Raw genomic sequence first — 15,934 nt, 5'->3', positions numbered from 1 at the left:
TGGTGGTGGATGGGTCATTTTCGACCTGGGGAGAAGTGGGCAGCAGCGTGACAGACAGAATGAGGGAATGTGCTAATACTCAAACTGCGGTGTGGGGAGGGTATGTTGGACATCATGGGAAATCTATCATGCCTTCCACATGTATGTGTATATAGTTTTACGTACTGAATTTCTAATGGATTTTGCTTCTTTTTTACTCCCAGGTGACCCTGAACAATGTAGAAGTCTGCAGTGAAAACATCATGACCCTAAAGAAGACTTTGGAGGTATTTTCTGGATTCTTTATTGGCTTCCTATAACCAGGCTTCAAATCTCCTTGCCTATGCAGCTGAGCAAGCATTCAGGGTTTCTACTGAGTGAGTTTAGCTTTTTACCCACGATCTTGGCTTGGGGTGACCTGTTCTGCTGGTCTAACTCTATCATCAGGTGAATCCATTCATAGAATAATGGGATCTGGATGGAACTGCTACCCCCCAGCATGCCAGCAAATTAAATGCAGTTTTTCCCTAAAGCATGTCAGTAGTTAGCTGTCATTATCTACAATGATTGTAATTTTTGCTTCATCAGTTTCTAAGTCGTGTCCCCCCCCGGGTTAACTTAAATCCCTGCTCTGGGCTGTTAGTGCTTGTTCTGCTCTTAAGTTAAAAAGAATTATTGTTGTTTAGCTCCAGGTCTGTTTTCTGTCCTCTAGGCTGAATGCATTGTCATATCAATCATTCTTTACTTTTCACTTTCCAGCCCTCCAGTATCACTTCTGTTGATTACCTTTGTGCTCTGTTTAGATCACCTGTTTCTTAACAAAATGGTTTGTATATACAAAGTTGCTTCCTCCTAAAGGATTCCCCCCACCTGTGGTAGCCCGGTGGGCCAATCGGGAAAAAAAAATCTGACTGTAAAACCAGCAGTGAGCCAGTTTTTTTTTAAGTCACTCCATCCTCTGAAGGGTGAAGAATTAATATTTAGCATGTAAAATATAGTACATGCTGTATGGAGCTTACAGAAGGCTTAGTTCGGTGGCAGAGGGGAGGATAGTTATCCTTTGAAGAGATTATGCAATTAGCAAATGCAAGAAAGATGGTGTGTGGGGTCATAGAAAGGCAGAAGAATGTTTCATAAAGGCCATGTGGTTGATTAATGTTAAATATGGACCTAAGTGACCTGTGAAGGGTGTGTTCTCCATAGATGTGTTCATGCTAGTCAGCATTTTTTTGTTTAGGGATAGGTCATTGGGTTGAATATAAGGAGAGAAATAGTGATGGAAGTCAGAGACTGTGAAGGCAGAAATGGGATAAGAGAACCTTGGATGATGAGGCAGCTCATCTGCAGATTCAGTCAAGTACTTAGATGGCATAAAAGCACACACAAAATTGTGCCTACCCCAAACATGAGGCCGATATCAACAGTCGGCTTGTAAGACTACATGCTGGGGAAAGCTCCAGTGACCTTTCCAAGGCAGAATGGCCTTTTGTTTGTACAGCATCTAGTACAGCTAGATCCTGGTTTATGACTGTAGCTCTGAGGTGCTACTAAAGTACAGTTGATTAGTGGCAATAGTAATTATCCAGTGTAAGAGAGCTTTGTGCTGTTGATGCATTAGGCCCAGAAGAGGAGACTTGGGCTTGCAGCTTTCTGGAAGAAAAGATTGATTGGCTGAAGCCTACATCCAGGCCAGAAATGATCTTGTTGAAGTCCTAAGTTTTTTAAAATTATAAAAGAATTCTAAACACCAAAAAAGCCAAGAAGAGGGGGAAAGTTTGATTTATAGGCCTTGCCACTGATCTGCTATATGGTTTTGGGCAAATTGCTTCACCTCTGCTCTGTTTATCCCTCTCTTAGAGATTGCTATCCAAATCCTTAGGGGGGAGGGGGCAGGGCATGAGGTGCTACTGCAGGATCTATCATGGGAGTAGCTCCAGTCATAGAACAGGGTCCCATGGCACTGGACACCAGGCAAGCAGAAAACAAACAAACAAAAAGTCTCCATCCCAAAGAGTCTGCATTCTCAAAGCAGAATGCAGTGAGCTTCAAGTGTCCTTTATTTATAACCTGCAGTCTGCTTATGGCTGTGTTTGTCCTGCAGAGTGATTGCTCCAAGCTGCTTAGTCAAGGCTTTGGGGGTGAGCAAGCCCAGGCCAAGATTGACAGCTGCCTCTCTGACATGGCTGCAGTATCCAACAAGTTCAGAGACCTCCTGCAGGTGAGTTTCTTGCTTTGTTACAGCCAGGCTGTAATTGTCTGTGTGGTGCCCTCAAGTAGAAGAAACCAGGCTTGCTTTTCAGATATCATCAGAAGAGGATGAATTTGGTTCAGCACCAGGCCTGTGCTAGCTCTAACCTTGAGTTCAGTCATTCTGGTGGAAGTGATGCTGAGGGGAGCTACCATGTCTTCTTGACATAGGAGCATACACCCTGGTCTGAATATGAGGGATGTCTTCTAGTTGCTGAGGAATAACATATGCCAGGTGCAGAGCCAGGAAGAACATGGCCCCCTCTACTACTGCTGTTAGTTGAAGAAAGGCTGTCTTGGCAGCTAAAGGAGCAGTATTTTTAATAGTGCCATTTGTAGCTGCTTCTTCATAAGGCACCACGGCAGATGTTTTAAGGGCTTGAGTAATGATGTTGGCATAAGGTTTATAATCAGAGCAGCAGCTATTCTTGTTCCTCAGTATCCCCCAGATGTCACTTGAGAACCAGCATCTCTGCTCCCTTATTAAGATATTCAGCATCCCCTTCCCTCACTTGGGGGCAGGGAGAGTTGTAGCTAAGATTACAGTCTCATATGGTATCTCTGATCGGGTCCTCCAGAGATCTCTGAGATCCCTAACAAGGAAAGGAAAATGGAGGCCTGATAGTTCCACTGTAAGGTAACCAAACAAAAGAGAACTTGATACGAACAGCCCTTGAGGCGAATTCTGTTCTTCACAGAGAAGTAGTAAAGGGCAAAACCATGTTTTTATCTTGCTTTGCAGTTATTGTAATCAGTTGCCTTCAGCAGCCAGGTTCTCTTGAGGTCCAAGGCTAATAATATGACAAAATGGTCCCTGTTTAAGTAGTAAAACTTCTTTGTCTGATGCTAAAGTAGTCTAGTTAAAGCTGGATGGAGAGCAACTGAGTCCCTTGTCAGTGGCCTCCCACATTGCCTGAGTCACAAATATCCCTCTTCAGTAGTAAAAGGTGGCTGCCAGCAGAGCCACTAAAATTTTAATTAAAAGCTTTTGTTAAATGCCAGCCACAGTCTGTACCTGACAAGAAGCACTTCTCACTTGGTGAATATGCCTGAAGTCCCTTGGAGTCAAGCTGGGGGCTTCTTGGCAGGGGAGATTTTTAGTGAGTTGTGTAGCACTGCAGTGACGTGTGAGGTTCATTTAATTTCCAGAACGTTGCTCTTGGGGGAGCCTCTGTGAGAATGAGGGGTAACTATTCTTTCATCCATTGCTCTAAACGTTTCTTGTTGAACAAAGCTTTGCTGGAGGTGGAGCATCCACTGGCACTTGGTCTTGGCCTTCTCCTTCTCCCTGGCCCCAACAGTATTCTGCACTCGTACTGTTGTGGAAAGCATGCAGGACACCTCCCTCCTGCTGGCAGAAAGCCACCATCCTGGGAACAGAAAATGGTAGATGGGTGAGCCTCTAAAGTTTATCTGTGAGTCAGGAAACTGGCAAGTTCAGTTAGTGAAACTCCCCCACCCATCTTGAGGCCCTTCTGCCCCTGGGCCACAAGGTCATGGGACCTGGCATCAGAACTCATTTCCATTCTACTCTGCACCAAACTTGTCACTTGAGTCTGCAGGTCACTGCCCTTCTCCATTTGCTTTCTCATGTCAATGTAACATCAGTGCAGCGGGCTCACAGCTGTGAGTGAAGGCTGTTGTCTGCTAGCTGCCATGTAGTTGTGCTCATTTGTTTGACATGTGCTTCTCCTCTCCTTCCTCAGGAAGGTCTGAATGAGTTGAACAGTTCAGCCATCAAACCCCAGGTGAAGCCCTGGATCAACCTGTTCCTTTCAGTCTCCCATAACATTGAGGAGGTAAGTGAATGCTCCTGGAATGTTTAGTTCTGTAAGGCTTTGATACAGTGGTGGGAAGGGTCAGAAGAATCTGATGCATTTCATGTCCTGGCGTTTTTGCCTGCTCTTAGTTTCATGCAGGCAGGCAGAGAAATTGCATGGAAGTTGCTCCCCCCCTGGACTGAAGGATGTAGGAAAAACACAGGGAGTGAAATGCTGCCCCAGCAGGGACATTTCTTCTCTGACGTGTTACAGTCCAAGAGTTCTGATGCCAGCAATGTCCAGTAATGAAATGCGTAATAATACCTGGTCTGCATGGGGTGGACCAGTATATGCATTAAAGGAATATCTACTCTGTACCCCTTGCCTGTCCCAGATGATTTTCTGTGCCAGTGTCTCAGGGGTTTACCTTGTGGTTAATTGCTTAAATAGCTGTACTGGATTAGACTGAACCAAGTAGGCCTGCCTTGTATATGATGCATTGCCCTCATCACCCTAGATTTTACTTGTGGAATGTTATAGGGCATTTGTGGCATTTGGATATAGTCCCTTATGGTTGTGGGTGGGGGTTTGAAATAGTGGCTTTGTGATTCCTTCGGTTGGTGACTGTCTCTAAATTCAGTGGATTGTGTTTAAATGGTCCAGAAAGACTCTTCCTATATTTTCCTGAATTCCTCACTGGAAGATGCCTGCTCAGTTTTGTCTTATTGTACGTGGCAAAGGAAGGTTGGGAGTCCTACACCCTACAAGCAATCATCTTATACTCTGAAGCACGACCATAAATAATCTTTGGCTTGTATAGCTACATATGTTGTTAATAGGGGTGCTAGCTACATAAATTCATGCCAAGGTTGGACCCAGCTTGTATTCTCATGGCTTGTGGAGGAAATCACACATCACAATGCAGTGTGGATACTGGGGACAGTTGGCGAGCCAGCTGGGTGCCAATAGTACATCTCTAGCATCCAAGGAAGCTACAAATGAAAGTATTTTTGGGCAGTGGTGGGTGATAGCTGTGGGGTGAGTTAACAACCCTCTGTTGTGTTCTTCAATATTAGGAGGAGTTCAACGACTATGAAGCTAACGACCCTTGGGTCCAGCAGTTCATCGTCAACCTTGAACAGCAAATGGCAGAGTTCAAGGTGAGCTCTGGCAGTGTCAGGTTTTGGTTCAGTCGTACTCAGAAAATTGCAAACCAAGATGTCATGGCCCTGGTTCTGGTGAAAGGAGAGAGATGTCCCCCAGTTCCTCACCTTGCTGTATCAGACATCCCAAAGTCAGCTCTTTGGTTTGCCTTCCAAGTACTGAAAGCCCAAGAGATCAGTATTATCCTACAGCTTTTCTGAAGTCCAGACTCTGGCTGTGCTGTGCAGTTTTGGTGTCATTTGACTCCATTATTTTAAGCCTGCTTGTCAGTACCATGAATGTAGCTGTTCTCAGTCAGTATAGAAATGACAGAGCTAGCAATTCCTTTGGCCCATGAATGGGCAGGGTCTCCCCACCCTCCTTCGCCCCACCAAAAAAACCCCCAAAACTTTTTCATTGGTGTTTGTGCCCATTAACCTCTGGTTGTTGTTCTGATAGTGACCTAGTTTTCTGTTTCTAGGCTGGTCTATCACCTGTGATCTATGACAGCCTCACTAGCCTGATGACCAGTCTTGTGGCCATTGAACTGGAGAAAGTGGTTCTCAAATCCACCTTTAGCAGGGTAAGCAAAGAATGGTGTTTTCCTTTTCTTAAATGGCAGCATCCTGTCTTCACTGCTATCCCAGGAGAGTCTGGTCTCAAACTCTGCTTCCTGTGACAGGCGTGAGGATGAGGGTGGGAGAGATGCATATCTGGAACTCAGTCACACATCTGCTCACCCACTGTTAATGGCACTGGGCCCTGACATCAGGGATCCTGCTGCCATATGGCCTTTTGAGCCAGTGTCAAATTTCCTCCCCATCTCCATGACCACAGTATTTTTGACCAGGCTAAGGTAGCTGAAAAGAGCCTTCATTGAAGCATAAGCTTCAGAAGGAAGCATTTGGGAGTGTCTGTCTTCCAGATAAAGAGGGTTCAGCTCCAGCTAAGGAGTTCCTGACTACAAGTGCGTGCCTACTTTTCAGCCCCTGAGACAGGGGTGTAGTTGAAATCCTCCCCCTCTGAAGGGTGACATCTGTGCATGTGCATCTGGCATCACAAAACCATGTGCCTGTTGAAGAGGAGTAATGCAGTGTGCTTGGTTTCCTCAGCTTGGTGGCCTGCAGTTTGACAAGGAGCTGAGATCTCTTATAGCATATCTCACCACAGTGACCACCTGGACTATCCGAGACAAGTTTGCTCGTCTTTCCCAAATGGCAACTATCCTCAATCTGGAAAGGGTGAGCTGCCTTCTCTGCCTGCTTTAGTGGGGTTAGAATGGCCAGGTGGCTCCCAAGAAGACATATTCAGCACAGCCAGGTTTTGTAGCACATGGCCTGGGAGAGGCTGGGAGCTTCCCACACCTGCCCACTAGCTGAGGTAGCTCACAAGAGCTGTTGACAGTCATTATCCCACATAATTCCCTGGATTGTCTGTGATCATAGACATACCCATAGCCTTGGGTACAGGGGATGCTTTTGTTGTGTTGCTTACCATAGCTCCACAGTTGTCCTCTTTCTCTAGGTAACGGAAATCCTGGATTACTGGGGTCCAAACTCAGGCCCCCTGACGTGGCGCCTCACTCCAGCAGAGGTCCGACAAGTGCTAGCCCTCCGAATCGACTTCCGTAGCGAGGACATTAAAAGGCTGCGCTTATAGTGATTCTCTCGGACATGCAGCGTGGCCTGCACACTAGCAGCCTCTGGTCATGCTACCCTGCCTATTCACAAGCCAAAGGAGATGCCAGCTGTGTCACATGCTGGCCTTGGGTGTCTGTTTTCATGTTCCATTTTGCAGATACGAAAGGACTTTCCTGGGGATGGGAAGAACTGGATGCTGAAGAGCCATGTGGTTACCTTTTGTCCACTGTGGCTGCAGTGAAATCTCAAGAACAGAAGAATACAAGTGGAGCTCCTTATTGAAGCACCATGACATTACTACCACAGAATTAGTCTGTTCTTATGGACTGCTTAGCACCTGTCTCACTCCTTCCCTCCTCTCCCTTCGAGTTGCACAGGGATTGGCAAACCCCAGTACACATGCCAGTAGTGGCATGCAGAGACATTTTCCCCAGCACGCCAGGAGGTGTACAAGGAAATTGTTTGTTTGGTTTCTTTTTTTTAAATTGCTGCTCTGGGCTATCCAGAGCAGCCGCAAGTCTCAGCACTGCAGCAGGCACCAGGGGTAGTCGAGGAGAACACAGGCAGGGATGCAGTATGTTTTTTTCTGACCCTGCCCTCTGTCCCTGGGCTGCGCCCTTCAGCCCAGTCCCTGACAGCTCCCAGTGGATGGGGAAGCCCAGGGCTCAGGCAGATGGATGCCCTATCCCACCAGGGTGCTGAGCACTGGGGCTGGATGCTCAGGGAGAAGCAGGTATAGGGGGAGGCCTTTGGGAAGGCGCTGGGTGGGAAGTGAGGTTGCCCTGGGGCTCTGTGGGCTCGGGCTGCAGTGGGTAGGGGCACCCAGCAGTGCCCAAGGTGGGGCTGAGCCTGCACAGCTTCACAGGGATGGGTCACAGCTGTCCTGCCTGTGAGGTGCTGTCTGGCCGTGGCAGGATGCCGGGTTTGGGGCGGCTTTGGGTGCAGCGTGAGCAGGGTGGAGCTGCCCCCAGTGCAAGAGCCTGGCTGTGGGAGCTCCTGAGAACAGCTGCCCCAGCCTGCTCGGCCCCTGGCCTTGTCCACCCACAGTTCCCCTCAGTGGGCCAGGTCCTGTGCAGGGCTGTTGGCTCCCAGCTGGCTCAGCACCAAGCACTGCCTCCAACAACTGTTTCCAGAGCCTGGGGCGCTCCTGCAGCTTCAGAGGCTCTGTCCCACTCATGCTGTACCCAGCATACACAGAAGCTGAACCGGGAGACTACCAAACTCGGTGTCCTGCCTCAGCCAGGCGGAGTCCCCTAACAGACAGGTTGCCTGCTCCCCATTCCTGCAGAGCTGTGTGGGTTGGGCTGAGCCCTCACCTCAAGGGCCCTTGGGTGCCCCCACTATGGCCTGAGTCTGCAGAGCCCCACAGCGGGCCCTGCTGGGCCAGCCTTCCTGCAATGCCTCCCCATGCTGTCCAGCCCTGGTGCTGCCTGAGCCCTGGCTAGGCTTTCCCTCTCAGCACCCTCTTTATTTATTTTCTCTCCTTTTTTTGTTTTCTTTTCTTCTGTCTGTTCCTTCTTTCTCCCCTCTTTTTTGTCTCCTTTCTCTCACTCTCATAACATGCTTAACAAATACACAAAAGCAAAGGTAGCATATGAAGTTTTATTTATTGTTGCCAGGTTTAGAATTTTTAGAAGATCTGATATTTACTGTAAAGAAAAAAAGCAACTTTTATGATTACTGACTATACTAAGACGCAGTGCATCCTGCCATGTACCTGCCCCCCCCCCCTTTTGTTTTTCTGGCATGCTGGCACTCTGGCACTGTCCAAGGTAGGCATTGTGGTTTGTCAGCACTCTGGCCAAAAAATGTTGCCTGCCCCAATGTAGCAGATTCCACAGACCACAGTGCTGTAGTGCTACATGCTGCTGCTGCTGTGAGGAGTCTCAAGCAGTACTTGATGTCTTCTAACTCTGTGGAACCACTGGAAGAGTGGCTTGAAGGCCATACGCCTATATCTGGTGCTGCCCTGCTCCTAGACGGTGTAACTCATGTCCCCTTCCCCTTTCTGTGCTGCTAGTTGACACCTTGGTTACTATAGTTGTGAGAGCTCATTCCCTAGCCCCGGGGGCTGATGGATGGAGGCTTCATTCTTAATAATGGTCCCAGTGGGTGAAGCTTCCTTGGGGCTTGTTTGAAAATCACATTTATGCTGATGGTAAAGTTTACAAAAGGAGCAGGGTGGTTGCTCCTGTTTGTGCCCTGTGAAATAAGTTAGTAAATAAAGGCAGAGATGGGCAGCATTCATTTGGGTGTAATATGTAACAGTAGAGGGTTGGAGGAATTGGGAGAGTTGGTCTACAGGGCAGCTGGATGGTAAACAGGGGAAAAGCCTGTTCCTTCTGTGCTCTGGTATGTACTTTATCCTATGTCTCGCATCTCTACTGTGCTCCAGTGAGGAAAGTGCCTCCTACCACTGCCCCTGCAGATGGCACTGCACTCATTCAAGGGAGCCTGAGTTAAGTTTTTATTAAGCTAGTAGTCCAGTAGCCGCATAGCTTGCAAATGGTTAAGGCAGGGGAAGGAGAGGACTAGCTGCATCTTTACCATCTCTGCCTTCCTGCAATGCCTAGTACTCCAGCATGGAAGGCTAGGCCTGACTCAAGTTTACGGAGCACTCAGAAGAATGCAGGCTGTCTGCTGCAGGGATGGGGAGGAGCAGTGTGACACTGTGCTGTATGGGAACCCACACAGGGGGACACAGGATATCTTTTTAGTCAAAGAAATGGAGACAGAGTGACATCTCATTACAGAAATAAAATGGTTTACATGCTCCCTTTCTAAGACACTTGGACAGTTTCACTGTTTCCTTCCAGGAAATATCAGGAAGTGAGGTTGAACCCATCAAAGCAGGAAAGAGCTCCATGCCTTCATTATGGGCATAGATTTGGGCTGTTACAGCTGGTGGAATGGGAGTGTCCAGCAGAAAACAGCCACACAGCTGGGCTTGGCTGCTGTTCTCTCACCTTGAGGGTCATGAGAACCTGTGTCAGAACATACTGTACCATTCATAATACCAGTCTAACACATTCATTAGCCCCATTAAGCTGCCTTCTTTCCTACTGGTTTAATCCCACTGCCAGAAGGAAAAGCTGCTCTTCTGCCCCCTTCTAAATGGGAAGGCTTGGTGAAAAGTAACCCTCGTGGCAAAGGCTAGTCCTGTTCTCTCTGGCTCAAGTTCCAGTGGGTAGGTCCATTCCCAAGCAGGATACAGAGGACGCAGCTTTGTCAGGCTGCTGGTTCAGCATGGAGTGTGATGTGGTTGGGGCACATCCATGCAGCAAAGTAAAGCATGATAGCAGTAAAGCGGTCCCAGCATGAGCTACCAACCAGTATGCATGCCTTTTGGGAGCCCATAGTAAATGCTCTGGTTGCTAGCTTGTGACTCTTGTTCCTTGCTATTGTTACCCAAGCAAGCTTGATGGGTATACCCCAAGCAGTATTCACGCCTTCATTTTGCTACGTTGACTAGGGGTGTCTAACATAGCACAGGTGCCACAAGTGACATGCCAGTCTGTGTGTGGTATGTAGCAAGGGAACATAGTGGCAGATACAGCATGAAGCAGAAAGCAGAGCAGTTGATTGGGCAGGCAGAGGGAACAGGAGTTTGGGGAGGTACAGAGCTAATTTGCGCACCCCTGCCAAAAAGCTTGGCCCCTACTGCAGTAGATGCAGCCTAGTGTTGCAGGGGGAAGTGAAGAGTTTCTCGAGCATGACTGACCATGACTGTGCCCAACTCTTGTAGTGTTAATTTAGCATGTCTTAACAGAAGGGGGCTTCCTGGCTCAGCCAGTGGCAGCAATGCATACACTTCAACAGCCATAAGATGCATTTGGCTGCTGCTATCAAAACTGGAAGTCGACGCGTTGAAAGGCAGCAGCTACTGTGGGTGGCAAATCCCACTGCAGGTTTTCCATATCATGGAAGGGTTGCATTCTGAATATTCACTGGGAGCATGTAAAGATCAGGGAAGGGCTGCAGGCAGTCACAGGGCCCTGTGAGCCATTTCACCCCCTCCATGGACATTTGATTTCAGGTCACTCCCCACAAGCTGCATGGAGAAACCGGCTGTGTCAACTTCAACCGTATGGATGCTGAAATTCCCCAGGCCCTAGAACAAAGGGTTAGTTTATTAAAGTCTCATCAGGAAATGTGCTGTAATGCAGTAATGGCTTTGGGCAGGGGTGCTCAACCTCTGGCTTGTGAGGCCATGTCATCCAGCCAGTAGGTCTCCCTGCATGCAGCATCAAATCTGGCATGCAGGTAGGACCACGCTGGCAGGCAGTCAGATCCAACATGCAGGGCTGGGCCTGCACACCAGATTGTATCCACAGACCAAACCTGTGAGCCAGATCCAGCCTCTGGCCTGGCCTTGTATTATGCACCTGGTTTGTAGGGCTAGGAGGCTAAACACCACTGGCTTGAGCATTTCCTTCATCCCTTATCTAGCCCCTCTGAACAGCTAATGACTGAGGGGTGCTACAGCAGCACATGTGTACTGAGGATGAGTTGCACACTCAGTTCCACCTCCGTCTTCATTTCCTGTCAGGCTGCACAGGGAAGGGTTCTGTAATCTGTACTCTGCTGCTGTGCTTGGGACCTATGCCAATATAAAGACAATGCAGAGCCATCCACAGCTCAAGTTCCTCAACAGTGGACAGGCACACCTCTTTGCTCATGTCTCACCTCTGTTTTAGCTAAAATGTGTTGCAAGGCTTCTTTCTGCCTGGGCTCTTTGGTTAAGACACAGAGGAACCCACCACCTCCTGCTCCGGCCAAGCTCTGCCCATAGACATAAGGCTGAAGAGCCTCCATCATGTGTCTGACTGCTAAAGGCTCACAACCAGGGGCCATGCACTTCTTCTGCTGCCAGTAGCGGTTCAGACAGTCACCAAGGTAAGGCAGGTTACCTAGAGAAGAGAGCAAGAACTCCAAGAGTCAGTCAAGACAAAGACAGCAACAATTTTTTGTCCCCTGTCCTGCCTGTTATACCTTTCTGAACCTACACAGAACAGAGTCTGGGTCTACTCTGCTGCTTCTATCAGTTATGAATTATTTTACTCTGTTATCCTGATTCTTCACTGTTCTACAGTGCAGAAATGCATCACTGCTCCTGTGCCAGAGCCTCTCTTAATCATGCCTGTATATTTATAACCTTCCATGGGGAAGGGGAAATATTGCACCTCCTTTAATGTTTCAGTACATCTGTAGTTAAAAAAAAATACATTTAAAAAATCTGTGTGGTACCCTTGTGCTCTCTCTGATTCCAGAGCCATGCTTCTGAGAAGAGGCAGCTGCTGACTTGCGAAATTGCTCTGTAATTTGAAGAGCCAGAGTCTGGCCTCTGCTATTATGGCCATCAGCAATACAGCTTCTGCAGTCAGTAACCTGGCACTCCCGGTGATATCCAGAAGGCCCCAAGATGATTATCTACTCTGACCTGCATAATAGGAGCACAGAAACTTCCCCAGGGCTTCCTGCCTCATGTCTAGAGCTCGTGACCAAGCTACAGCACATTTAAACATTTTATGTTAAAATTAAAATCTGTACATTGTACAAGACAAACAGGACCCCCTGCATTAGTATAGTATAGTTTTAACAGACAGGAACCTGTGCATGGTAGCTGCATTAGTAATTGTAGGGCTGTGAAGCACTGATCTTATCATGCAGTCTACATTTGAATAGCTGAAAAACTTCCAATAACCTTAGCAGTCATTACTAGAGTCTATGGTATGTGTGTGTGCATGGGGTGGCAGGGGTGTCTTTACAGAATAATCCTGACCTTGAGTGCAGAGGTGGTTAGCCACATTAGTCTGATGGCAGGGTAGGGTTGCAGCTTAGAAACCAACTGGTTCACAGAGGCATAAGCTTCTGTAGGCAACAACCTAGGTCAGCAGATGCTAGGAAAGGACTGGCAGAAAGAGTCCTTATAGTACCCCTCTGCAATCTGCTTTGGTTAAACAGGGAAATCCCTGCACAAGAACAAATGGATGCTGGTTCAGCATCAACCTGAGAAACACACAAAGCCCTGTGATGAAACACTTTAACCTCCTTGGACCTTCCATCACTCATCTCAGCATAGCTATATGCAGGGACTGCCCTGAAACATGACACTGCGAAACAGAAAATCATCCACAGGTTGCACCACATCAACCATGGTCTCAACAGGAAATCTAGATTCATATCCCATTCTCTGAACTAGTCATTTACTCCATGTGTTAACCACCTTGTTCATCTTAACTAATCTAGTCAATCCACTTAGTATCTCTCTTACCAGTGTCCCCATCCCGTGTCTCTTTCCTTTTTATATACAATCTTGTTACCTGTGAAAGCTCATACTCTGAACCAATTAGTCCAAGTGCTGCCCTGCCCTACCTTCCAAGCAGCCTTGACAGATAGATCCCAAGTGATGGAATCTCTTAGGAAGCTGATCAGTGGTTAATCACCTCCACTTAAATAGCCGTATCTCAGTTAGGGTTTGAGAAAGTGTGTGCACATATGTATGCATATATGCACAGGCACAAGCAGCACAGGCATCAATTCACCTCTCTATAGGACTTTGTCAGCCCTTTAGTGTTTCTAGGAGGGGAGGAGACAGGCTGGTTTCAGAGTTCTCTGGTACAGGTATGGTTTGAATTTTAGCACAGATGCTGTGAGGTGCTGCCATGCTTGACCAAAGGCAGATAGCTTGCTCAGGTTTCATGTGCAGCTTCCAAGCATTTTGCTTGTGTGAATTCCCTCCGACTCATTCACTCTTCAGAAGCTGCAGCCTCTTAATGCAGTAGTAAAACTCAACCACACGTGGTCAGCTCCTCCATCAGGTGTCACCCCTGTGGGAATGCTTACTGCCCCCACAGCAGAAGCTGGAATCACTGTTCTGTGGTCTGTGTGGGACTTGCCCAAGCACCCAGTTTAAAGGTGTTGGGGAATGGACTGGGGCAGCTAGCTGGTCAGCTGATGAGCTGTACAGATCTGCCTGGGTTTGAAATGCCAGGCCGAGCAAATAGTTTATCCATTCCATAAGCAGAATGCCACAGCAGGAGCTGCCCACAGGCTCCAACAACTCTGGAGGTCTGGACCTGATGCATTGCTCCACACTCCATGTTGTCCTGCTGCTCTCGCCCTACCCTGCTCTGCCAGTTTGATTTCCCATTGCCACCTGGAACTGCACAAAAGGCTTCAGAGCAGGGCTGGCATGCCAGAGAGCTAAGGCTTCCCTGGAATGGGCTCGAAATGGAGCAGATGGCAGCTGCCCTTATTGTGAAGGTTTGCTCCCTGCCAAATTCAACTCCCAGCATGCAATGCAGCCTTCCCAGAAACTAATATGTGGAGGCAAGGTCTGTAGGGACTGGAGTCTCACATGCCTGCACCTCTCTGATAGATGGATAACTGCCCTTCACTACAAGCCCCATTGAGCCCGTGTCATATCCAACGGAGAAATTTATACAGACCATGATTTCTGGCAGCATTTCTGCCTGCCGGCTGCAGCCCCTCTGTCAGGATGCTCTAGCCAAGTGCTTGCCAACGAGAACAGCATTTCTCAAGGCCAGGCCCCAGTCAGTGAACTACCACCTCGGCTTGTCCAGGCTCTGCTTCACCACAGAAAAAGGCTATGCAATACTCATCTACAGCTGTGTTACCTTGTTGGAAGGCCTGGGCACACTCCTCTGCGTTGCTCACTAGAGCATCAGTGTTCTGCACAATGGTTGGCAGCCTGGCATACCAGTTCCTGAGGACATCCTGCAAGGAAAAGCCAGTCATGGGAGGTATCGCCTTCACACACACAAAAATGGAATACACTCTTGGACTCTGGCTGCGGTTTCTTTAGCGTCTAATGCCAACTCCTACAATGGAGAACGAGGGCTTATTTAACTTGTTTCTAATACTGGGTCTGTGTGGCTTGCAGGAAGGCAGACCTCGCAGACAGGGAGAGAGGAGAACAAGCACAGGCACTAGCTGTAGCCAAGGGAGCTTTGACACCCACCAGAGAAGACAGAGCCCCACTTTCAGGCCTTGCCTGAACTGAAGCAGCTCAGTTATTTCAGCTGCCCTATAGACTATAGCTCTCTCCCCCAGGCAAGTTCTGAGCTCTCTAGAGAGCCCCAGGGCAAAGCTCTGCCTGTAGATGTTAATAGTTACTATCCATCCTCCCTGCTCTGTGTGGCTGAACTCCTCTGGGCTCATGCAGAGCAATAGGATCCCTGGAGGGTCCCCCATCCAGGTTAAGATATAGGGGCCCAGGGTGTGCTCAGATCTTTTGAATCCTCCGTGCTCTCATCACTGGCCACTAGTCCTATACCTGACTAGCAGCTGGCAGCCTGAAACAGTTTTTAAAATGAAAGGGAGGGAAGACAGTGGAGAGCTGTGGGAGGAAAGCAAGGTTGTAGGCTGGGTGGGGCAGCATTTGTGCCCAGTGGCCAGCTCCCATCCTGACAAGGGCCTTGAAGTGTTACTGGAAGAACAATTTCCAGCATGGCCTATAGTCAGGGGCAGTGAAGTCATTTTGAAGCAAGCCCAGCTGTCATAGCAGAAGGAGGAGTTAACAGAGACTGGCTCTTGGGAGCGAGGTTAAGCAATGTTATGCAGCACCACAATGATTAAAATGGCAAGGAGTGACTGTACCTTGCCTCCCCATCTAAGCCAGGTGCACATGCCATCTCCTTTGACAGGGTATGGCTCTATGGTTGGGCCTCTAGATAACAGCCAAAAGCTGATACTCAGGGAGAGCTGTGTGGGATTTGCTGCTAGGGGGAAACTTTCTGCAGTAGGGGCAGAGCCAAGCAAGGGAGGCACCTGACTTTTCACCATGTCACCTTGGTGTTGTGATGTGTGACAGTGGCAACAGCTGTGGTCTGGTGAAAAGAGCAGGGGCAGGAAGTGTATTCTAGGCTGCAACACTGGTCAGGGTGTTTCCCTTCACTGAGTCTCACTGCCCCTTCCTAGCAAAGTGCAATGAGGTTTATAGCAGGAAATGACCAAAAGGCTGCAGGGGGCCTGTTCTCTTCACCAAGTCTGTCACAGCCCTACTTGGGGGGAGCTGGCCAGAGTCCATGAGGAGCAGTGGAAGGGTCATATAGTTTCATAGTAAGTAGGGTCAGAAGGGACCTGAGATCATCAAGTCCGACCCCCTGCCATGGCAGGAAAGAGTACTGGGGTCAAACGACC

At 48.4% G+C, this 15,934-nt stretch overlaps 2 protein-coding genes and 1 long non-coding RNA gene across 8 annotated transcripts in view; 1 reads left to right on the top strand and 2 right to left on the bottom strand.

The window, feature by feature from the left end:
- The window catches only part of COG4 (component of oligomeric golgi complex 4), a 49,186-nt gene extending 42,157 nt beyond the window's left edge, over positions 1-7,029 (top strand). For both annotated transcript variants that reach the window (XM_019505825.1, XM_019505824.1), the window contains 7 exons: positions 204-266; positions 2,081-2,197; positions 3,933-4,025; positions 5,063-5,146; positions 5,611-5,712; positions 6,242-6,370; positions 6,654-7,029. In XM_019505825.1, the coding sequence (XP_019361370.1) occupies positions 204-266; positions 2,081-2,197; positions 3,933-4,025; positions 5,063-5,146; positions 5,611-5,712; positions 6,242-6,370; positions 6,654-6,788 (723 nt within the window). In that variant the 3' untranslated portion in view covers positions 6,789-7,029. The remainder of the gene's footprint in view (positions 1-203; positions 267-2,080; positions 2,198-3,932; positions 4,026-5,062; positions 5,147-5,610; positions 5,713-6,241; positions 6,371-6,653) is intronic.
- On the bottom strand, positions 6,380-8,222 carry LOC109289671. The gene is made up of 3 exons (XR_002095443.1): positions 8,137-8,222; positions 7,811-7,821; positions 6,380-6,391 (listed from the first exon to the last, which is right to left on the bottom strand). It is a non-coding gene; the product is annotated as an uncharacterized LOC109289671 (long non-coding RNA).
- A 549-nt stretch (positions 8,223-8,771) lies between these two features.
- FUK (fucokinase) overlaps positions 8,772-15,934 on the bottom strand; it is a 47,092-nt gene continuing 39,929 nt past the window's right edge. For 3 of the 5 annotated variants that reach the window (XM_019505820.1, XM_019505818.1, XM_019505819.1), the window contains exons 22-24: positions 14,410-14,509; positions 11,456-11,679; positions 8,772-10,880 (exon numbers count right to left, since the gene is read on the bottom strand). In XM_019505820.1, the coding sequence (XP_019361365.1) occupies positions 10,755-10,880; positions 11,456-11,679; positions 14,410-14,509 (450 nt within the window). In that variant the 3' untranslated portion in view covers positions 8,772-10,754. Of the gene's footprint in view, positions 10,881-11,455; positions 11,680-14,409; positions 14,510-14,549; positions 15,846-15,934 lie in introns of those variants that run through there. The other 2 variants (XM_019505822.1, XM_019505821.1) reach the window with 2 other exon arrangements.

This window comes from Gavialis gangeticus, unplaced genomic scaffold (assembly GCF_001723915.1).
Source record: "Gavialis gangeticus isolate Ggan-Ray unplaced genomic scaffold, GavGan_comp1, whole genome shotgun sequence".
Classification (NCBI taxonomy): Eukaryota; Metazoa; Chordata; order Crocodylia; family Gavialidae; genus Gavialis; species Gavialis gangeticus.
This window is presented reverse-complemented; position numbering and strand designations above follow the sequence as displayed.